At 40.9% G+C, this 24,503-nt stretch overlaps 1 protein-coding gene across 1 annotated transcript; it reads left to right on the top strand.

The window, feature by feature from the left end:
- The first annotated feature begins 229 nt into the window (after nt 1-229).
- MPHOSPH6 (M-phase phosphoprotein 6) lies at nt 230-22,614 on the top strand. The gene is made up of 5 exons (XM_058706253.1): nt 230-361; nt 6,141-6,253; nt 18,531-18,621; nt 21,348-21,442; nt 21,893-22,614. The coding sequence occupies exons 1-5, from the start codon at nt 311-313 to the stop codon at nt 22,026-22,028; spliced, it is 486 nt and encodes a 161-aa protein (XP_058562236.1). The 5' UTR covers nt 230-310; the 3' UTR covers nt 22,029-22,614.
- Nucleotides 22,615-24,503: the final 1,889 nt, after the last annotated feature.

The following is a 24,503-nucleotide window of genomic DNA, read 5'->3' as shown; positions in this document are numbered from 1 at the left end:
CGAAGGGCCCGGCTGAAGCCGCAGCGGCCGGCGCTCGGGCCTCCTCCAGGCCCTTAGACGTCTCCTTCCCCGTGTCAAGTCCCTCTCACCCCGGCACCGCTAGCCGTGTCCTTACCCCGAGCTCCTCCGTGAGGCGAGCGCTCCCTGAGGCGACGCGCGGAGATTCCGGGGACGCGCCGGAGCGCGAGAAACGGGGCGGAACCACGGGGCGGGACGACGCGAGCTGCGTAAGACGACGCCGCGACGCAGGCAGCAGTGCGCGTGCGCGGCGGGGGCTGGTGGTGGCCCGCGGCCCGGAGCAGGAGCCAATATGGCGGCGGAGCGCAAGACGAAGTTGTCCAAGAACCTGCTGCGCATGAAGGTGTGGGGACGCCGGGGAGGCGGGCCGGGCCACAGGGGTACCTGGGATTGGCGACCCGGCCGGGGCCGAGGCGGCGGGCGCGCGGGGCCACTGGGGAGGCCACGGAGGGCCTCCAGTTCGGACGTTCATTCATTCACTTAGCGCTGGCTCTGCCTTAGGTACCGGGAACTAGGTTATAAATCCGGCGGCTTCCCTCATAAAGCGCGCGGACAGGTAGGACAGACACGTAAGCAAGCAGGGTGGCGCAGCACTAAGTGAGGTGATGCTCAGAGCCCCGGGAGCCCTGGGAACTTACTTGCGCTGGGGCAGGAACGGGCCCTTAGGTAGAGACTGCAAGGGTCGGTGGGAGGGTGGGGCATGGCAGCACAAACCGAGGGGAAAGCGACTTCAGAAGTCTGAGACGCAAAGACCACAACATCTTTTGAGGTTTCCAAGAACTAAAAATAAGTCGATGTGCTTGGAAGACAAGTAGCAAAATGTGGGCCTGGAAAAGTAGCCAGTGGCCACAACATATGAAGAATTTTAGGCCAGATGAAGGATTTTTTCCCTTTATCTTGTGAACATGATGAGGAAGCTTTAGAGCAGGGGGAGCGGCATCTTAGCTGTGCTTCTTACTTTTCAAAGTTACCTTAACTGCCCTATAGAGACTACATTGGTGAAAGAAAGACCTGACAAGAGACAAAATTGCAGTCGGAAAGGCCAAACAAGAAGCTCTGATGATCTGGTTGCAATGGCAGCGGGAATGGAGAGAATTATAACAGTTGAGGTGAATGTCAGCTTTAAGCGAAATTGATTTTAGATTCGAAATTGAATCAGTTTTTTAAAAAAAAAAAATTTTTTTTTAACGTTTATTTATTTTTGAGACAGAGAGAGACAGAGCATGAACGGGGGAGGGTCAGAGAGAGGGAGACACAGAATCCAAAACAGGCTCCAGGCTCCGAGCTGTCAGCACAGAGCCCGACGCGGGGCTCGAACTCACTGACCCTGAGATCATGACCTGAGCCGAAGTCGGCCGCTCAACCGACTGAGCCACCCAGGCGCCCCCGAAATTGAATCAGTTTAACAATCAAATGATTTTAGGGGCGCCTGAGTGGCTCAGTCGGTTGAGCGTCTGACTTCAGCTCAGGTCACGATCTCCTCGTCTGTGAGTTTGAGCCCGGCGTGGGGCTTTGTGCTGACAGCTCGGAGCCTGGAGCCTGTTCCAGATTCTGTGTCTCCCTCTCTCTCTGCCCCTCCCCCGTTCATGCTCTGTGTCTCTCTCTCTGTGTCAAAAATAAATAAACATAAAAAAATTTTTTTTAAAACACATGAATTCAAAGTGGAAGAGAGAAAAAAAAAAAGACAAGTGTAGATAAAATGAATACAGGAACTAAAACAGGAAACAACCAGGCCTTCAAACTTGAATAATAACAAAGATTTATACTTTCTGCTCTGTGTTCAGACAACTGTTCTAAGTGCATGTATCAACCCATGAAACCCACATAATAATTCTGTGAAGTAGGTTTAGTTATTATTCCTCTATTATAGCTGAAGCACTGAAAAAGAGAAGTAAGTAACTTGCCTAAGGTTACACAGCTAATAAGTAGTATAGACAGGACCAAACCCAGGCAGTCTGGCTCCACATCCCCTGCTCATAACTACTATTCCATACTGCTTGTCTCTGAACCCTACTGCGCAGTGTTAGATATCATGCTTAAAGAGTAATTTCCAGAAAAAAGGAAGCAAGGCATAAATAATGTTTCGAAAGATTGAAGAATAAATGTTGCATGTGCCAGATTCGAATGGGATTGAGCTAGGGTATGACTAGGGATGGATAGGATGAGTGAGGGTGGAGGGTAAGTCATATCATTTATAATTTCTGAAGTTCTTTTTTCATACATATTAGCAAATTTTGAATTTTTACCCAACAGAGTCTTCTTTGACTTCTCGTTTATAATCAGAGCAGTGGGGTGGATTGGCAAAGCAGGTACATCAAATGAAGATACGCTGAGTAAGACTTTGACCAAAGATCTGACTCAAGAGTTAGGAAGGAAGAAGTTACCTTAAAAAAATATCAACCCCTACCCTAGTGGTTGGGAAAGACTCAACAGGACATTGGAAGCAAAGAAGAGGGGGGAGAAGGTTACACATATTTTCTAGGTGAGTTATCAGCTTCAATCATTGATGGAAAAGAGCTTTTTGGCAGGACAGCAGGAGATACTATGCACAGAGTGGAGTATAATGCACATCCATTCCTACGAGAATGAATGAAGCAGCTGCATTAGGTTGCTGTATCCAGTGTAGCTGTTCAGCCAGAGCAAAGTATAGAGCAAGAATAAAAGAGTTGAGGATTTAATACTAATACAGTTGTTTTCAGGTGTACTTGAAATCCTCTGACTTCGTCAGCTGTTAGGAGCTGGAGATGATGGGGGAAGTAGAAAGTGAAGGATATAGTTGGCAGTTCTCAGTGTCATTTTAGCTCTGTTGGACTCTTAAGACAGGGGTTGCTGAACTACTTCTGTAAAGGGACGGATGAAAAATACTTTAGGCTTCTGGGCCACTCACTATTGTAACTACCCACCTCTGCCATTGTAACTCAGAACCAAATGAGCATATCTTTGTCCCAATAAAACTTTATTTACACCATCAGACATCCAGCCTAAGGACTATAGTTTGTGGTACCAGCTCTAGGTCCTCTGTTGTGCGTAAAGCCAAATCACTAAGCTTTTATAGAGTGTTCTTAGATGCTGTGGAGTCAGGAGAATTGGATTGCTACCTAAATCGAGTTGCTTGATTTTATATTCACAGGGTGTTCTAGCCTTGCCATGTGCACAGAGCATACATATATAGATAGCTATTTTGTATGCCATAAATACTACTTGACTAAAAATAGGAGATAAAAAAGCAGTTGGGCAGGATTGGTGAGTTGTATTACCAAGAATATAAGATGAAATGAGGCATCTGGGTTTAAAGAGAACCACCCAGGAAAGAGAGTCTGAAGAAATAAAGCAAGTCCAGACTTACATTCAGAGAACCTTTATTGAACTCTTCCTGAGTACCAAGGGCAGCCAGAGTCCTAGTTATATAAGATGAATAAGAGATATGGTCTGCTATTCAGAATCTCAGTCTTTTGGGAGACAGAAGAAGCAAAATGAACAGTAAGCTGTGTTTATAAGGCTTTTAGACATAGGGAAAGGTACTCTGTTATGGGAACAAGTCGGTGAAGAGCTTGGCCAAACACAGTCAGGGAAGACCCAAAGGACATGTGCTCTGGGCCTTTACAAGTTGATATTTTGCTGAGTAGAAAATGGAAACATGATGTTGAGTAGCAGAGACAGAAGGACTGGGAAGTACAGAATATGCATTCCAGAAACTGCCAGTTCTTTCCTGTGGTGAGACTATGGACACAGGTAAAAGGAGAAAGGAAGACTACAAAACACTTGAGAGTGCAAGCATTTCTTTTACATTTATTTAAAATTATGAAAGGGGCACCTGGCTGGCTCAGTCAGTTGAGCGTCCAACTTCGGCTCAGGTCATGATCTCACAGTTTGTGGGTTCAAGCCCCGCATCAGGCTCTGTGCTCACAGCTCAGAGCCTAGAGCCTGTTTCAGATTCTGTGTCTCCCTTTCTCTCTGCTCCTCCCCTGCTTGCACTCTGTGTGTCTCTCTCTCAAAAATTTACGTTAAAAATTTTTTTTAAATAAAGAAGTAAATAAAATAATGATGGATGCACGGGAAGTTGCAAAAAATGTACAGGGAGAGCCTTTGTACTCTTCTGTTCCCTGTCTTATATCGCTAGAGTACGGTACAAAGCCAGGAAATTGACAGTGGTACAATCCACAGAGTATTTCATTTTACTGTTTTACGTGTGTGTGTGTGTGTGTGTGAGAGAGAGAGAGAGAGAGGAGAGAGAGAGAGATTTCCATACAGTTTATCACGAGCAGATTTATGTAATTACTTCCACATTCAAGATACAAAACTGTTGCATTACCATGAGATTCCCTGAAGCTGTCCCTTTGTAGCCAACCCAGTCTCTTCTTTCCCTAAGCTCTGGCAACCATGAGTCTGTTCTCCATTTCTCTACTTATGTTATTTCAAAAATGTTATGTAAATGGAATCATACAAGATGTAACCTTTTGGGATTCACTTTTTTCACTCAGTATTATTCGCTTGAGATCCATCTAAGTTGTTGAGTATATCAATAGTTCCTTCCTTTTTTATTACTGAGTAGTATTGCATGCATTGGAAGTACCTTAGGACTTAACCATTCACCTGTTGAAGAATATTTTGGTTGTTTTCAGTTCTTGGCTATTAACAAGTAGAGCTGCCATGAATATACCTGTATAAGGTTTTGAGTGAACATAAGTTTTCATTTCTCTGAGATAAAATGCCCAAGAGGGCAATTGCTGGGTCATATGGTAAGTGCATGTTTAGTTTGGTACGAAACTGTCAAGCTGTTTTCCACAGAGGCTGTACCATTTCATATTCTCACCAGCAATAGTATGAGTGATTCAGTCTCACTACGTCCTCAGCAGAACTGGATGTTATCACTGTATTTTATTTGTGAATGTTTTTCAAGTTTCGTCATTTCATTTAGCATTCATTGGCAAAGCCCTTATACGTAAAAATGCTTATGTTTGGGGGAAGGTTGGAATGAAGGGAAAAGTAATATAGAGCTTGGACAAGAGAAACAAATAGGGATAAGTGGAAACCAATGGAAGTCTAGACCTAACTGCTAGAGGTAGGGGCTCCTGGATGTTTTCTAAATTTATTTTTTTCCCTTATTAATACATTATCGTTTTGCTGTGATCAACCTCTTAGTGTGTTCACTGGTTCCCCTGAGGAAATGTAGTTGTTGTGGGAAGAGACCAGCAGCTGGACTGTGGGTTTCTCTACTGGCCCATTTTGAATTGTACTTTTGCACGTTTTAGAATAAAGAGCAGCCGTAGAGATGAGCAGCCTTTCAGAGGATAGAGATACGTGAAGAGCAGGCTTATAGATACAGCTTTGCTTTGGTCTGTGTTTACAGAGCCCCTACTATGCATCATTCATCATGCTAAAAGTGAGGAAGGAGACAATCTAGACAAAGTCCCTGCCCTCAAGGTCTCCAGAAGAGGCAGATGGTCAAGGAATTAAAATGTGGTGAGACTATTTGAGGGTGTCATATGAAGCATCTGGGAGAGAAATCCCGATTTTGCTTACAGGTATCAGAGATAATTTCACAGGGATGGAGTAGTTTTTCCTATACCAGAAGGGCCAGGAGTTGGCCAGGTGGAGGAGCATGAGAAAGGCCATTCCACACTAAGATCAGCAGGTATGAAGACCAGTGGGCTCCATGAGTCGGTGAGAGATTCAGAAAGTACTGAGTCTCTCACCTTCTTTTGGCCCCTCTCACTTTCTGTCTCCACCTGCCCGTCATGATCTGTGTCTTTTGTCTTAGCCTTTCCCCACTGGCCACTATGTAAAACTGAAATATTTATGGGCTACTGATTGAATACAGTTTTTTATTGCTCGTTTTACTAAATTAGACAAACTAAAGTGTGGTAAAGATCTTTCTGAAGTCTTCTGTAGGAAGTCCACATACTTTTTTGTGTGCTCTAGTCAGCTTCCTGCTAGTCTGGTGTGATGCCATCTAGTGCAGAGCTAAGCTACTTTGGTCACACCACCTCCACCCTCACCCCTGAGATGGGATTCTTGAACAAACGAGGGAAAGCATGTGGAAGAATAAAGTTATCTGTGTTTTCCTCCACTCTAACTTGGGAAAACCAGTTGCTGACACTGATTTTGTTTTGTTTTGACAGTTCATGCAAAGGGGACTGGACTCAGAGACCAAGAGACAACTAGAAGAGGAAGAAAAGAAAATCATTAGTGAAGAGCACTGGTACTTGGATTTGCCAGAGCTTAAAGAAAAGGAGTAGGTTTATTAGAAATTATATCAGTGATGCTTTGGGCATTCAGAGGGAAATCCCTGCAAATATGACATCTTCATTCCAGTGACACAAAGCCTGTAAAATAATACCTGTTTGGTTTCTTGAGTTAGCTTTGCAAATAGTTTTCTAAAATTATTAAATCTATATAAGTTCTACTTGGATTTATACATTTTTACTGGCCCTCATTTATAACATTATTCTTTTTCTATATTGAATAGATGAATCTAACCCGCTTGTCTCTGGTAATAACCGGGGGGCCTTTATAAGACTCTGGCCCTGTGCTCCCTGTCATATTAAGTTTGAAGATTAAGTTTGAAGGTGTGTACTTTAGGGCTTTCCAGTTCTGTGTGAGTAATAGAGTTCTTCATCAGGCTGAGCTTCTTAAAAGCAATTCAAGAGTTTTAGGTTCGTTTCCTTTATTTATTTTTTTTAATTTTTACTGCTGTTAATACTAATCATCTTAGCTAACATTTATTGAGTCTCTAGCATGTATCAGGAATTGAGCTAAGCACTTTATATCTCTTAATTATTTAATCCTCAGAGCTGACTTCGGAGCTGGCTACTCTGATTCCATCCCTTTTATAGCTGAGGCATCTGAAGCTTAAGAGAGAATAGCTTGCCCAGAGTCCACCAGCTGGTCATGGCTAATGCTGGGATAACATGCTAGATTGTTCCTCCTGGTTGGTGCTTGATAAATAATTTTCAATGAAGGAGCGATAGATTCATATCATCCATTGATTTTATCTAAATTCTTCTTAAAACTCTCATTTCTTCTAGTTGCTTTTTTTTTTTTAACCTTAGTAAGCTCTATGGGACAGTAGTTTTATTTAAACTTTGTCCGATGATTGAAGATTTTGCTGATTCGGGCAATTTAAGTTTTTATTTTCTTTACCTAATAATTTTTTTCATTTTTAACATGTTAAAATTCCCTTGTTCACTTGGCTGACCTTCTCTGGATCTTTTCTGGAAGGCTAGGTGTCCTTCTTTAAAGACAGAAAGCATGTCCCCCCCAGGAGATATGGAAGGAAGGTACTTTGTTTTTCTGCTTGCTTCTCTGTTTGCTTCTTTCCACTGCTTCTCAGAGGAAGCAATATGGCAGTGAAGGAGGGGAAGATAATGCCAGGGGCTGTGCAGATTTGGGGGCAGGGTGGCATAGGAAGGGACCATTACTGGTAAGAAGCTGTAATTTAATTTTATACCTTGACTAAACTTACACAAAGTATTCCAGATATTTTGTTACTTACTTTTATTGAAAGGCAGGATGGCTTCTATCCTGTTTTCAGTATTCTTCCCTCCCCCATCCCCCCAGCATATTATTCCCAGAAAAATGACCTTTAGGTTCCTTTCCTAGGAGGTAAATGTCTCCATCCTTTCAAGCTATTGTAACAAAATACCATAGACTGGGTAGCTTATAAATAATAGAAATGTTATTTCTCACAGTTCTGGATGCTGGAAATCCATAATCAAGATGTGGTCATATTTTGGTGATGGCCATTTCCTTGGTTCATAGCTAGTGCCTTCTCACCATGTCCTCCCCTGGTGAAAGGGGCTAGGGGTTTCTGTGGAGTCTCCTTTGTAAGGTGCTAATCCCATTTATGAGGGCCCCACCCTCATGACTCTGGCCGCTTCTGAAAGGCCTCACCTCCTAATATCATCTTGGGAGTTAAGATTTCAACATACGTATTTTGCAGGGGATACAAAGAGTCAGACCCTAATGGTAAATAATAAGCTTCTGCCATCATTCAGCACCTGTTTTGTGTATAGATGCGTGTATTGGGTCAAGTTGTTGTCAGGAAAAGATGACACTGTCAAATTGGGTAATTTGAGGAGAGTGTAACAGGTATGGGCAGGACACAGGGAAGCCACCAGGGACAGTGCATTCATCATAGCTTGTGTGATGGGAATAATTCCCACTCCAGGCCCAGAGGATCAAGGAGAGGGAGTGGTTACTGAATCGGAAGACAGGCCATGTGGCGAGTGCATCTTACAAGAGCTGCTACCCTCATAAGACGGCATAGCCAGCCTGAGGTAGTCCCACAGGAAGGAAGCCTGGTTGCAGACTGCAAAGGACCACTTCCATTTATAGCATTCATATCAGCCTCCCAAGATGTGGAGTAGGGGAAGATAATGAGAAATAAATGTGGAGAGGAAAATGGATGAATGTCCTCAGGATGTGTATTTTTATCCCAAGTAGGGAGCCAGTGGGATGGATTGGTTAATTAAGCGCATGGACTCTGCAAAGGGGCAGACCTGTGTTTGATGCCCAGCCCTGCCACTTACTTACTTGTGACCTCGGGCAAGTTACTTAACTCATCTTATGTCCTTTGTATATTGGGTGTGATAATAGTATCATAACTTATGAGAAGTAAATAGATAATATATGTGATGCACTCACCACAGCAGGTCAGTCCTATAAAGCACAGTAAACTCTGGTGGCACATGTATTTCCTTATACTTGATTGTTATGGAATCCGCCCATTCCTTCTTGCTCTTTTGTGTTTGCGAATCCTTCCGTGGTGGTATCATCTGAATTATCCCAGAGGGTCCCTGCTATCTGTGGAATTGGGGACTTTGCTCTAGAAGTCTAGAGGATGCCATTTGTAATGTCAGCCATATCACTACAATTCAGTGATGACATTTAGGGCTATTCAGTCCACACCTCCCCTTAAGGGATACCCCTGGCCAATGCCTAAGCTGTGTAGCGGATTGAGGATCTGGTTGCTTTGCTTCAACTTAGAACAACCACAGGACCTTCCGAAGTCCAGAGCTGTTCGTAAGGGCTGAGGCCTTAGTGTAACCACATTGCTGGTCACCTTCTCCTGCCGTCCTTATTTCCATAGAGGGGCATCTCCCAAACAGCACCGGCCAGTAATACTTCTGCACACAACTCTGTCTCAGAGTCTGTTTCCAGGGAACCTGATAGAAGATGCTTGGTATAAATTCCTAGAAGAATTTACCAGATCAGAGATTTCACTGTATTTTTGCCATATTGATTTTCTCCAAAGGATGTGCCCCAGTGCAGAGAATAGCCAGTTTAATTGCTTTTTTGCCACAGGATGTTGCTTTAAAAGTATGTATTTGGCTACCATGCTTCTTGTGCTTGCATATTGTGGCCTAATGAATGTTAGGAACTGTGAGAGCTGAGATCATACTGTAAACTAACAGGTTAGCTTGCCACAGTTTCACGGATGCTGGTGGAAGGTACAAGACTCTTGGGTCAGACGCAAGGACTTCATTACTCACAGCACAACACACAGTGTGGGTATCTGTTTTGTGTCATTTCCTGCTTGCTCCCCAGATCCCGTGGGGGGTGATGTGGTGAGGCCCACCTGTTTGTGGTACCCACAGTAGTTTCGCATCACAGCTGAGAAGTCCTGAACTTAGGACTCCTGTTATCTTTGATACTGGAATACAAGCCAACTTACCCTTGGCCCCAAGAGAGACATTATTATACTGGACATTAAGCAAGTCTGCACTTTGCTCTGAAGGAAGACAGTAGCTCTGCCTTTCAAAGCCGCTCACTATACACACATCCCTGAAAAGATGTTCCAGAGCAAAAGGGCAATTAACGCCTCATTCACAGGAGAGACCCATAGAGAATTGCTTCCCTACCAGGTGTTTTTCCCCTGCTTTGCCATGCATGTTATTTGTGGATTTAGGGCAAGTCTGAGTTTTTTTGAGTACTTTCTCATCTATAAAAATAGATGAAATCAGTAATATCCTGGATGTGTTTTGACTCTAAAATTATAGGGGCGCCTGGGTGGCTCAGTCGGTTAAGCCGCTGACCTCAGCTCAGGTCATGATCTCGCAGTCTGTGAGTTCTAGCCCCGCGTCAGGCTCTGTGCTGACCGCTCAGAGCCCGGAGCCTGTTTCAGATTCTGTGTCTCCCTCTCTCTGACCCTCCCCCATTCCTGCTCTGTCTCTCTGTCTCAAAAATAAATAAACGTTAAAAAAAATAATGATAAAATAAAATTATGGGTCCTCATTAATAAAAATTAGGATACTAAAATAAAGAATGCTTATAGTTAAGTTTTAGAATATTTAATTTTTTGCTAACTCTATTAATTTTCCTAATTATTGAAACTATGCTTGTAGATAACATCTGTGTCCCTTTTTATATTAAAGCTGTTGTGTTAATGGAAACCCCTGGGAAAGGCCCTCTGAGGGAGCAGTGGTCCTGCTGTGAATCCATTCCTGGCCCCTGCTTCTTTCTTTTGTCTGAAGTGAGAGTAGTTATGATGCTTTCCTGAGGGGGGTAATTGATTTGGGAGATGGATGAGGTTTTATCTGCTGCACTGCCCAAGGACCAAGATTAGGCAATTGAGAAGGAATCTCACATTTGTGGAAAAGGCTGAACAAAAATTCAGGAGAATGTGTGCCTGAATTTAGGCTGTCTCAGGGAATGGGAGGTGCTGAAGGAGGTGAGGTGCTGGCTGGACTAGAGAGCCAGGTAGAGAGGAACCCAAAAAACAGAGGTTCTCAAAGTTTTGGGCTCAAGGACCATTGGCATTTTGTAAAATTATTTGGAACCCCTGAAGAGATTCCATTTGTGTAGTTTATTTCATGTTGATATTTACTGTGTAAGAAATTAAAATGAAATTGTTTAAATGCTCACTCTATAGGTAGCCTCATTAACATGTTAGCACAAATAACATATTTTTCATGAAAACATAACTGTTTTCCAAGATAAAAAAAAAAATTAGTGAGAAGAATGGCACTGTTTTACATTTTTGCAAATCTTTCAGTGTCTGGCATAATAGAAGATGTGTGGATTCTCTGGGTGATTTCTCTTAACCCTCGCATTCAACCTATTGTAGTCTGTTGGTTTGGTTGAGGAATATAAAGAAAATCCACCCTCACACAGATGATGTAATTGAAAAGAGAGGAGTATTATAATAGCTTTTCCAGGTAATTCTTTGACACTACTCCAAAACCCAATAAATAGTTTCTTTACAGTTAACTGCAGCATGGAGTCTCAAAGCATCAATAAATTTTTCATAATCATTAGTCTACCTTACATTTTGAATAGACCTTTTATCCATGCATGATTTCATAACATCATGCATTTCTCATTTGGAAACTGCTAGTTCGGTGAGTTGTATAGATTTTCTAAATGTTAACTCATTTCATTGTATGCTTTCAAAAAACATTCATTAATATTACCATCGGTTTCATCAGAAAAATCTTTTAAGTATTGAGAAGCTATCAAACCCAAGATGCCATACACAAGCTATTCAAAATTCTAATTTTTGCTTAAAAGCTTGAATTTTGTTACTGGCAACAAGTATTGTCAGTTGTTCCTTTGAAGTGACATATATATATACATATATATATATGTACATATTATGTATTATATATACATATATATGTGTATATATAATATATATATTTACTCTTTTGTATGCAGAATATTGTTGAAGACTGAGATTAATGAAAATAAATTTTTTACTGTTTTATCAAGAACGTTCTTATTGGCTTCTTTCCCTTTTTAAAGACTTTGAAAACCAACAGTGAATAATGCAATGATTACTAGTGTAGTATGGTATCACGAGTTTAATTCATGCTGAGGTGAACTTTTACTCATAATTGCTTTTGCACCCTCTGTGTAAGGGTCAACACAGTGAAGAAAACAACATCTTACTGTCACTGTGAAAATAATACTGACTTCCTACCAGCATTCCCTTCTGTCACTCCTTCTCCCTCACGGAGGCCTCCTCCCTGTTTCTCAGACAGGTCATTTAACACTGCCTTCTCAGGACCTTTATCTAGCTGCTCTTCCCCAGCTGTCTTCACATTTTCTTCTTCATTGCCTTCCAGACTTGGCATAGAGTCCTATTTTCATTTTGTAGCCAAACGACAAAACTACAACTAACGTGAGTTCGCTCCTTGCTGAGTTACAGATAAGGACTACACGAGATGGAGTTGTCCACAAAGCAAACTTTATTTGCAGCAAATAAGGAGATCACAGGGAATGACTTCCAAAGCCATGACTCTCCCAAGTGGGTTTCTTTTACTTAGGGTTAGGATGAATATTCAGAAAGCGGAACTTTGTCATTGCATGTAAAGGCAGACATGAGGCAGTGCAGGCGTACGTAGAAAACATGCCTGTACATGCATCCTATGTTATGTGAATGAAGCTTGTGCTCCTCCGAGGGTGGAGACTAACACTGTAGGGAGGCCAAGGGAACTGTCGGCAGAGGGGAAGGGACTAATGGGCATGCTCCCACAGTTAGCATAAACTGGATGGATGGTCTTGGGCTCCTGATACTGGGCCTTTCTTACTTTTGAAACAGCACAGGGAGTTTTACACGTGGTTTATTGTCTCTGGTTAGGCTATTTCCTGGCCTGGTAGAGTGTGTGTTTTTGGTTTCTCTTTGTTCCTTTAAAATCTTTACTGAGAATTTCGCATTTCTTTGTAATTCTGACACCTCCTAGGAAGTTCTGCTAGAAGTGTGCTTGAGCAGGTAGGGCATTGATCACCCAAAATAGCTGGGGGCCTAGAATGACTTCTCTGGTATCACGAAAGCTGTGATTTTTGTCTTTCTTTTTCTGGGGACCCCCTAACTCTTTCTGCTTAAAATTTGTCTTCGGTAAAGGTGGAATTGTTGGGTTGTAAGGTTGGCATATATATTTAACTTTATGAGAAACTCTCAGACCGTGTTCCACAGTGATTGCACCATTTTACACTTTAACTAAAGAAGTGTAAGAGTTCTGATTTTTCCAGTCCTTCCAACATTTGATGTTATCTTTTTCTTTTTACCTATTCTGTCATTCTAGTGGTGTCTCATTATGCTTTTTAATTTGCATTTTCCTGGTGACTGATGTTAAAGAACTCTTATGTGCTTATTGGCCATTTCTATATCTCCCTTTGTGAAGTCCCTATTCAGTTCTTTTGCCCATTTTTAAAAATGAAATAGTTACATTTTTTCTACTATCTTCTATTACATATTTATCCATCCCTCTATACATCTGTCATTCCATTTTATTTTTAGTGTATTTCAGAGTAAGTGGTAGACATTTTCTCTCTGAACACTTCAGCATGCATATCATTATGTAGGGTTTTGTTCCGTTTTGTTTTTTACGTAAAACTTACATACTTCTGTAGAGATAGGAATTCTTTATATTTTGAATACAGATCCTTTAACAGGTGTATATATTGGGAATATTTTCTCCCAGTTTGTGGGCTTGCCTATTTATTAATGTTGTCTTTGATGAACAGTAGCTTTTGTTTTGTTTCATTCATTTTTTTGCCTTTTATAGTTAGTTCTTTCTGGGTCCTGTCTAGTGAATCTTTGCCTGTACCAAGTTTGCAAATATAGTTTCTATGTTTGCTTGTAGAATGTTTGTAATTTTAGCTTTTACATTTTTATGTATGATCTGTCTTTGATTTTTATGTGTGTGTGATTTTGTGTGGTGTGAGATAGAAATCAAGGTCTGTTTTTGTTTTGTTTTGTTTTTCTGTAGAAAATCAATGGTCCCAGTACCATTTATTTAAAGAAAATATTTTTCTTTACTCATTGTTTTGATGCTGTGGTCAGAAGCAATATGCTGTATTAGTATGGGTCTTTTTCTGGACTCAATTCTTTTGCACCATAAGTTTTTCTATCCTATCAGCTTGATTACTATGGATTGCAATCTTGAATCTTGCAGTCTCGAAGTCGTAAAATCAGATAGCGCAAGGTTTCTTTTATTATTTTCAAGATTGTTTTGGCTAGTCTACATCCTTTGTATTCTCATATAAATATTAGAATCAGCTTGCTAATTTCTTTCTGTGATTCCCTTCCTCCTCCAAAAAATAGGATTTTGATTGGCATTGCATTGATTCTGTAAATCAATCTGAGGAAAATTGGTATCTTAACAAAATTGTGTTCTTCAGTCCATACACATGATATACCCATTTATTTAGCTATTATTTAATATCCATCAGTAATTGCTAGTAGTTTGGAGTGGAGAGGTTTTGTGTATATATCCTTAAATATATCCCTATGTATTTCATATTTTTAATCCCTATTGCAAATAGCCTTTTTCCCAAAATTGTTTGTTGTATTTACGTACGTAGAAATGTTGTATATAGACCTTGTATTCTGTACTGTGCTAAATTGATTCACCAACTCTAGTGGTTTTGTGTAGATTTCTTGAGATTATCTCCATATGCAGTTGTCATCTACAGAGAAGAAAATTAAAACTTTTATTTCCTTTTCTTCCTTTGTTGTTGGCTAGCATCTCCAGTACAATGATAAGAATGGACATCCTTGCATTGTTTCTGATCTTAGGGAGAAAGTATTAACTATTTTACTGTTAAGTATATAAAATGCTGTATGTTTTCCTAAATGTCCTTTACCAGCATGAGAGATTTTCCTTTCTCTTCCTAGTTTCCTGAAGACTTTTGTAAATGATGTTGTATTTTGTCGAATGATTTTTTTTTAATTTTTTTTTTTTTAACGTTTATTTATTTTTGAGACAGAGACAGAGCATGAACAGGGGAGGGTCAGAGAGAGGAAGACACAGAATCTGAAACAGGCTCCAGGCTCTGAGCTGTCAGCACAGAGCCCGACGCGGGGCTTGAACTCACGGACCACGAGATCATGACCTGAGCCGAAGTCGGCGGCTTAACCGACTGAGCCACCCAGGCGCCCCTGTCGAATGATTTTTAATGAGTTGATCATATGGTTTTTCTTCTTTCCTCTGTTAACATGGGAATTATCTTGAGATTTCAGTTTCACAACAACCTTATGTTTCTGAAACAAATCACCCCTTGGTATTCATATGTTTTGTATATATAGTTCTTTCAATTTGCTAATATTTTAATAATGATTTCTGCATTCATATTCATTCCACTGTAGGTTTCTTACAATGCCTGTAGTTTGGGCCATAACATGAGTTTGGAAGTGTCCCTTCCTTCTCTTCTCATTTCTTAGTTTGAGTAAAATTGGTATTGTTTCTTTCTTAAATTTTTGATAAAATTCACCAGTGAAGCCATCTGGATCTGGAGTTTTCTCTCATAATAATGAATTTAGTTTCTTTAATAGATAGAGGACAATTCTGATTTTTCACATCAGATACTGTATTTTCTGTTGTAAAATTTCTATTTGATAAGTTTTCATAATTTCCATATTTTAATTCACGTTCCTTATTTGTGTCTTCATTACATTTCTGTGTTCCTTTAAATCCTTGAACAGGGGCGCCTGGGTGGCGCAGTCGGTTAAGCGTCCGACTTCAGCCAGGTCACGATCTCGCGGTCCGTGAGTTCGAGCCCCGTGTCAGGCTCTGGGCTGATGACTCGGAGCCTGGAGCCTGTTTCCGATTCTGTGTCTCCCTCTCTCTCTGCCCCTCCCCCGTTCGTGCTCTGTCTCTCTCTGTCCCAAAAATAAATAAAAAACGTTGGAAAAAAAAATTAAAAAAAAAAAAAAAAAATCCTTGAACATACTTAATATAACTGTTTTAAAGTCCTTTTTGTACTAATTCCATCATCTCTTTTTTTCTATTTGTTTGTTTTTCTCCTGTTTATGGGTCACATTTTCCTACTTCCTTACATGTTTAGCAACTTTTTACTGTGGCCTCACATTATGTATTACATTGTTGAGTACCTGGAATTTGTTGCCTTCCTTAATAAAGTGTTGAATTTGTTCCATTAGGCAATTGATTTACATTCCAATCAGCTTGGTCCCTGTTTTTGTTAGAGTAGGTTTTATGGCCTTGACTGTCTTGCTAGATGAGTCCTACTCCTAAAGGGTGACCTTTCTTTTCGATGTCACAGGATGTTCAGCTTGGTCCCCCCACTCTAGATAGACACAACTGAAACATTTCCCTCCTTTGTGCAAATCTTGTATTTGTTTAACGTACAATTTTAGGGTAAATTTTCTTTCTCAGGGATGGTAAGCTAGAAAATGGTCCGCCAAATAAAATTCATGTCCTCGTCCCTGGAACCTATGTTAGCTTATATGGCAAAGTTGACTTTACTGGTGTGATTAAGTTAAAGATCTCTAGATGGGGAGATTATCCTGGATTTTCTGGGTGGGCCCTAAACGCAATCACGTGTATCTTTATAAAAGGGAGACAGAAGAGAAGGCAGAGGTTACAGTGATCACAAGCCACAGACTGCTGGCTGTCAAAAGAAAGCTGGAGAAGCAAGGAATGAATTCTCTGCAGCCTCTGGAGGGAGCATGGATGGCTCTGCCAACACCTTGATTTTGGTCCAGTGAGGCTGATTGCAGACTTCCAGAATTGAGAGCATAAATTTCTTGTTTCTTTAGCCCATCCATTTTGTGTAATTTCTTATAGCAGTCCTAGGAAACTAATGTACCAGGTAATTCTTCTCCTGGAAATTGTTTTTTTCCCCTGACACTGTTGGACTTGACCTGCATGTGTACAGTCTAGTATTTGGCCAAACATTCAAGGGAAACAAATATGCAAAATTTTGCATAAAGGATCCTAGAATTCCTCTATATATCTCCCCACCTCTGGTCTCTTGACCCGTATACTTCATCCCCAAACTTCAATTTCCCTTTTCCTTTCAGTAAGACCGGGCTTAGTTTGGGCTCCCACTCCCACTCCACAGTCTAGATGTTGCCTTCAGTCAGAAGGTGGGCATTCATTGCCTTTAGTCAGAAAACTTACTTCATCTGGTTTTTTTCTCTCAAGCATCACAGCGCTGTGCTTTGACTTGTTCGTTGTTTCCTACTTAGTCCTATTTTATCGTTGGCTAAAGTCGGAGGACTAGTTTGATACCAGCTGCTCTCTTAAGGACGGGAGTGAAATAACCTTCATCTTTTTCCACTGTATAATGTAAATCTTTATCATCTGGCACCACTCTTGAATGTGACCTCCTTGAGAGCAGAGACTTACTCATGGCTGTCCCCCCAGCTTCTAGAACACTGCCTGGCACACAGTTTGGCTTAATAGGTGTTGGCTAAGTGAGTGAATCTTGACAAGGAGGACCTGCTTTCTGCCAAAGAAGCCAAAATGGCCAGGTATTTACTTTCCCAGTGTTCTTCATGGTTGATCCCTTTATGGTTTCAGGCTGTAGTCAGATATGCTTACCTGGGACTGGGGTAATAAACTGGTGACTCAGAGGAAGCCCTTTTGGAGTCTGAAACACATCTGCATCCTCCTTCCAGGGCAACACAAGTTGCCGCCCAGTGCCCTCTGCTGTCCAGAGATTAGCCCCCTGAGGTGCAGCAGCATTTTTACCAGGATAGATTTTACCATGTTTCAGTTGGGGGTTGACAACTTAGCTACCTTTATTTCTGCCTATTTTCCATTCCTGCTCATCCAGCTATCCCAGAGATTCTGTGAGATACCTGGTATCCTTTCAATAAATTCCTTCTCTGCCCAAGTCAGTCATTGTTGTTTATAGCTAAGAGCTCCAGCTAATACGCTCTCTTAAAGCTGGCCGGGACTCTGATTTCAGGGTATTTAATCAGAACTTAGTAAGAAGTTGGTGGGGTTGGGGATGTAAACATCAAGGAAACTGCTTCAGATTTGGAAGATTCAAGTGTTTTGTTTTTTTTTTAATGTTTATTTATTTTTGAAACAGAGAGATACAGAGCATGAACAGGGGAGGGTCAGAGAGAGAGGGAGACACAGAATCTGAAACAGGCTCTGGGCTCCGAGCTGTCAGCACAGAGCCCGACACGGGACTTGAACTCATGGACCGTGAGATCATGACCAGGGCTGAAGTCGGACGCTCAACCGACTGAGCCACCCAGGCGCCCCCGGAAAATTCAGGTTTATCATAAATAGTCTAGGTCTCTATGTTGTGTAGGCATTTATGCCAATTAAATGTGTTTAGGCAAGGCTGTGCCTGCAGCCTCCAGCTCTTGTCTTCTAATGGCTTTGCTGGCCAAGGTCATCAGTTTTTATTTCTACCCCTACTTTAGAAGTCTTACCTTACTGGGGTACCAGGGTGGCTCAGTCGGTTAAGCGTCCAACTTCGGCTCAGGTCATGATCTCGCGGTTTGTGGGTTCGAGCCCCGCGTCAGGGTCTGTGCTGACAGCTCAGAGCCTGGAGCCTGTGTAGGATTCTGTGTCTCCCTCTCTCTCTGACCCTCCCCTGTTCATGCTATGTCTCTCTCTGTCTCTTAATAATAAATACATAAATGTTAAAAAAATTAAAAAAAAAAAAATAGAAGTCTTACCTTACTTTTACTTGATTCTGCTAAGAACCGGAAGATCAATTTTTCATTTGAAATCCTGACTTTTATTTGCTGTGCTTTGTTACAAGAAGACATGCCATTAACACAGGCTTATTTTCCTGCTTAGGTGTTTCATAATAGAAGAGCAGAGCTTCTTGTTATGTGAAGACCTTCTCTATGGAAGAATGTCATTCAGAGGATTTAATCCTGAGGTTGAGGTATTAAATATAATTGCTTCCCATTTTAAAATTTTCCAGTTGAATTCTTTCTGCTAATAATTGGGTTTAGGTTTTTTCCCACAGGGTAGCATTTCTTCTCATTATATAGAAAATAACAAGTCTTGAAATACCGCTGTAGCTATTTAAAGAAATTGCAGTGTTGCTGCCTCACGTTGTGGTGGAGTTGAGTAGATAATTTAATACAGCAGCACACACTCCTGACAGCGCTTCCATGAGTGTTAGAATCTCAACTCCAGGCTTTTACAAGAACGTCCAGGTTTTATTCATGCAATGCTATTATGAAAAATTGTTTTCTTGCATCTAGAAACATATCTTTTCTAATGGAAAACGTTACTTAAGAATCGAGTAATTTGACTTTTTAATGGACAGGTTTTAATCTGAGCTTGTAAATAGAGTTTTAAATGAATCCTTTGGAAAGTTTGTTTGAAAAGTAAATATTCACCTTATGAGCTATTGATTTGAATTTCCATGCCTCAGTTTTGTAGAGAAGCACAGACATTCATTTAACAAATATTTATTAGCATTCTAGCACATGTACCAGAAGCCATCGTATCAGGTACTTGGCCAACCAAATGGAGGTTTATGATGTAAATTTTTAGTTTGATGACTATCATGTGAAGCCAGGGCTTCTTAGCCCTGCCACCACTGACATCTGGAGCCAGATGATTCTTCGTAGCTATCTGTGTATTTTGAGATGTTTAGCAGCATCCCTGGCCTCTCCCCACTAGATATCAGTAGTGTGCACGTGCACACACATGGCCCACTTGTGACAACCAAAAATGTATCCAGGCATTGCAAAGGTCCCTTGGTGAACAAAACTTCCCCTGGTTGAAAACCACTCTATAAGGATGCCTGAAGAGAACCAGAGTTCACCAAGCTAATCGCCAGATTAGCTAAGTCTTTATTCAAAGATTGTAGGTTTTCTTTTTTTTCCATTTTTTGAGGATGCATGATAATTAAGATGTTATATTTACCTTACACAAAATCAACCCTAAAAGTGTTTGTTTTTAATATGTAATTTCCTTGCCTTGGCCTGCTTAAAGATTTAGAGGAAGAGAAAGAGGGCAGTGGGGTAAAGGGGGAGGCGGGGGAAGCAAAGATTATGAGTGTTCGATGCCCAGGGACTGGGGCTGGGGGTAGGCAAGCACTCCACAGTATGTCTTGTACAGTGAGAAAAGAAGTTGGCCTGGCCCTTGGGTTCCGATGTGGGAGCCTATTAGAAAATGGCTTTCAGGACTGGTACTCTGAAACACAGAATACATTCTCTCTGGGAAAATGTTTTGAACTCTTTGGCTTACAGAACTGAGCTGTTATGAAACATGAGAAAATTTAGGTACACACCTGGTTATGAAAAGGTACCAACTTGAGAGCACTTACTTCATTATAAGCAGGATGTACTTAGAACACATTTTTAATGTTGCATGTGTCTTTACTGGCACCTAGCATGGAGTTCATTTATTCAGTAAATATTTATTCTGTACCTGTGGTTCATCAGCCCTCTTGAGGCATTGGAGTGCAGCAGAGAACCAAAGTCTGTGCCCTCACAGAGCTTCTGTTCCCAGAATTATTTTCTTTTCAGTCCTATAAATGTTGGAAAAGCACCTGAATCTGGTTTCTCTTCTGCTGTCCCTTCCTTGTCCTGCCTTTGTTGTAAAGAAGGTATTGTACGTTAAAAAAAAAAAAAAAATTTCTCAGGGGGTAACTATCAAGAAAAGGTTAATGTGAAAAAAAGAATGGAGGAGAGATCCGTGGCACGTGGACATCAGGTAGAATGCATTATCCACCCTCTTGTTCCAGAGTGAAGCTGGTCCTTCCGGGGATATCAGAGCCAGCCTCCCAGTTCTTCCATCCAGTAATGTGCTGCCCGCCCCCCCCCCCCCTCCAAAAACTGCATTTAGGGGCACCTGGGTGGCTCAGTCGGTTAAGCATCTGGCTCTTAGTTTCAGCTCAGGGCGTGATCTCATGGTTCATGAGTTTGAGCCCTGCATCCATCCCTGTGCTGACAGCATGGGTCCTTCTTGGAATGCTCGCTGTCTCTCTCTCTCTCTATCTCTCTCTCAAAGTAAATTAATAAGCTTAAAAAATTTTTTTTAAAGATTGCATTTAGTATTACTCTTGAGTGTAGTATTCTTCCATTCATTCCCATTTGGAGGAAATTTGAAAGTTTGCTTTTTTCTTTCCCCTGCTCACTAGAACATGTTGGCAGTGTGCCTGCTTTAGATATAAGTAACTAATAAGATTTACGATCAAGGGGCACCTGGGTGGCTCAGTCAGTTAAGCATCCGACTCTTGATTTCAGCTCAGGGCACGATCCCAGGGTCCTGGGATTGAGCCCCACGTCAGGCTTTGTCCACACCAAGCATGGAGCCTGCTTAAGATTGTCTCTGTCTCCTTCTACCCTACTCTACCACTCATGTGCACACTCTCTTTCAAAAAAAAAAAAAAAAAAGATTTATGATCTAAAATACAATTTAAATGTATTAGCAGGAAGTCTAATCTAGTGGCACTTTCTTTCTTACTATTTTCTTCATTCAGAGCTGACTTCTGTTAGCACATTGTGGAGTAAAGTATTACAGAGAATTCCCTATAAATTTTGGTGACTCCTGTAGATTCTGTGACTTCTGTTTCTCTACCTTCAAATATAATTGATAACAGTTTCTTTAATAAGCCTGTTCCAGCCCTGATAGTGCAGTTGTATTTTTCAGAAATTAATGCTTCAGATGAACTCCAAGAACAAAACAGAGGAAGTTGAAGGTGAAACAGTGGAGCTCGATGTATCAGATGAAGAAATGGCTAGAAGGTAACGGTCACCTTGGAACCACATTATAATCTGGGCCCGGCATTCTTTGTCTCTCACGTGGGTTCTCTTCTTCCCCACCGTCTTCCTTGGAGTGCCCCAGCAGGAAGATGACTTTCTCCTTTCTCTAAATTGGGCTCAGGCAGGTTCATGCCTGTCACACACTGGCAGTTGAGGGCTCATGACCGGTACTGCTTCTAATACATATTTTAAAATATACATCCCAGTTTATTCAGGATAGTGCAAAAACAAAACACAGTGAAGAATTTAATCATCCATAGAAAAATTTATAAATTTTAAATCCGTTTATTTTGATCACAGCTTTGATTTTTTTTATAATCTTTGAATATTTGTTATAATTCACTGAATATTTAGTTTGATATTCTTGACAAGACTTGATTCCTATCTTGTTTGTGGATTTAATTAAACTTGTGCTGCATACCGTCTTAACAGATATGAGACCTTGGTGGGGACAATTGGAAAAAAGTTTGCCAAGAAAAGAGACCGGGTCAACTATGAAGAAGATGAAAATGGACACGTAAAACCAACAGTTAAAGTAAAGAAGATGTTCTTAAAGCCCCAGGATTGAAGTGGATGCTTTAAGACAGAGCTCAGGGGTGCCTCATGAGGGTTAGTGTATTGTGGAACTCATTCTGATGGCTTCTCTGTAGTTATTCAAACTGTGATGTTTACATGTAAAGAGGTGGATAATTTTGGAAACATGCCATTTTTGAAACAGATATGTGGTGGATGTTATACATCCTTTGCTTCATGGTGTTCATCAAGAATGGATTTTTAGCCTTCGAGTTTCAAATGTACATAGGGATGTGGCTGCTTCCGAAAGACTTTTTGACTTCAGATTTTTTTTTTAACGGAGCTCTCTTGTCACTGACCTTGAGTTGGCACATATAAATTAAACCAGTGTTTAAGTTGCCCTTATGTTTCTATTTACTTTAAATTATGAATCATGCCAAGCCAATGTATACATACATTCTGGAATCAAACATAATGAGGGTTTATTATATATAGATTCATTAAGAACAAACATGCCTCTCCAGCCTACAGTACTTGCATGCTACCGAGTCATCGTTGGTTTGTGGAATTATTGGTTTTTGTTTAAAGCTTTTACTTAATTAAAAAAAAAATTATTCTCTAATAAATTAAATTTTCATATATTTTTTCTTGTCTCTTATGCTTTCAATTAATTATTTTAGTCTAATTCAGTATTGGAACTTTAATCCAAATACTAACTTGAAAAAAACAGCCATTAACTTAGAATATGGTAATGTGTTAGGTTGAACTGTAAGAAATTGGCTTGTATGGGTCAAAAGCAATCATCAACTTTTTATTTTAATTATTATGAAAATCATTAACCCGTAAATATACCCTGGTAAGCTCTGTTTGGACAAAGAAGTCATTGGCACTGAGAGGACACCACTTTCCAAACCAACAGCTGGCTTGTGTATCCTAGAGGTTTTTTTCCAACATACTGACATATTTTGCTTCTTTTCCGTGGGGCCTTGAGTTTTCACTGGCCCCAAGAAAGAAAATACACAGGGTTTTAGGATGTTAATTGTAAAATTAGGAGAATCTAGGGAGATTCTCTTGTACAAAGTCACAGTGTTTTCCTTAAGGCGTATTTGTTTAATCTGAATGGTATCTCGAGCTGGTATCTCTGGTGTCTATTCCATCAGCATTGTATGGATGGGAGAAAACTCTGCCTGCCCATGAGTGGCAGGGGTAACCCTGTGCTGTTGCAAAACTGCAACAGGATCAAACAAGACCATTCAGGTAATAAAAAAGGATTATCTGACAAATACTGGCAGACTATGACTTCCAGTGGCTTCTCTCCCACTCATAGCAGGCTCTCACACCCACATCCCCCTCTCTGACCTCTGCCCTGATCATTATACCAGATGGTCGCTTCATCACATGTAACATCCATGTCAAATGGATTCTGTCCTCAAACCTGACCCCTCTCTGCTCCTACCTCAGAATCTTCATTTAAACCTCATGGGGATGGCCATAAGTCCGAAATGAAGAATAACATAGGAACAAGTCTGCAGTTCAGCCCACAGACCTGTAATTCATGGCATCCAGATTCTGAATGCAATGATAACAGAAAACCTGAACTACAGCAAGAGTGTGAAGCACAAATGCATGCTTGATCATTGGAGGTCCTATCAGGTATTTAATCTAGAAGAGAGCTGATAATGGTTGGACTAACATGTTACCTGGAGGAAAATAAAGTAAGGTAGAAGCAGTTCTGGTGAATGTTCTCCAAATGAATAACCAGCATGACAGCACTGCCAAGGGGCTGGCTGTCCTTAGATGCCAGCCACGTGCCCAGAAAACTGCAGTTGGGTCTGATGTTCAGTGGAACAAATAGTGAGTTCTTACACTTGGCTAGGCACTGAATTATGGGCTAGGATTGTAAGGAATCATCTCTTCTTTACCCATGAAGAAACAGATAGGAGACATTACAGTAGCCCATTCAGTACCACACTGCTTTTAAGTGCTAGATGTGGGATTTGAATGCAGATCTGTTGACCCCAAAGCCCGTGCTCTTTGTCTGATGTCGCTCTGCGGGGGAAAGCAAAAGAACGGAATTGGGAAACAGGCAGAAAATAGCCTGACCCCAGAATAAGTCCATACTTTTTTCCAAACAGTGTCTTTCAGAATCATACTGTACTACCCATACATAGTACCTGTATCATTGTACTACAACATTTTAAGTTTCTTCCTTTTTTATAAATTTCCTTTTTACAGATGATAGGAGTTAAATTCACATTAACCATCAGTTTCCAACAAGAATGATTTATTTTGTAAATAGGATATTCTGGGTATTAGTGATTCTGTATTAAGGAAGAATGGATCTATGGTAACAAGAAAAAGTTGAAAAAGCATTTTTTTAAAAAAATGCTTCTTTTTGAGATCGAGCAAGAGGGGGAGGGACGGAGAGAAAGGGAGACACAGGATCCAAAGCCGGCTCTGTGCGGACAGCAGAAAGCCCAACGCAGGGCTCAAACTCATAAACTGAGATCATGACCTGAGCTGAAGTCAG

The sequence above is a fragment of the Neofelis nebulosa genome, chromosome 17, assembly GCF_028018385.1.
Source record: "Neofelis nebulosa isolate mNeoNeb1 chromosome 17, mNeoNeb1.pri, whole genome shotgun sequence".
NCBI classification, from domain to species: Eukaryota; Metazoa; Chordata; class Mammalia; order Carnivora; family Felidae; genus Neofelis; species Neofelis nebulosa.
Note: the sequence above shows the minus strand (reverse complement) of the source record. Positions and strands in the feature narration are given on the sequence as shown.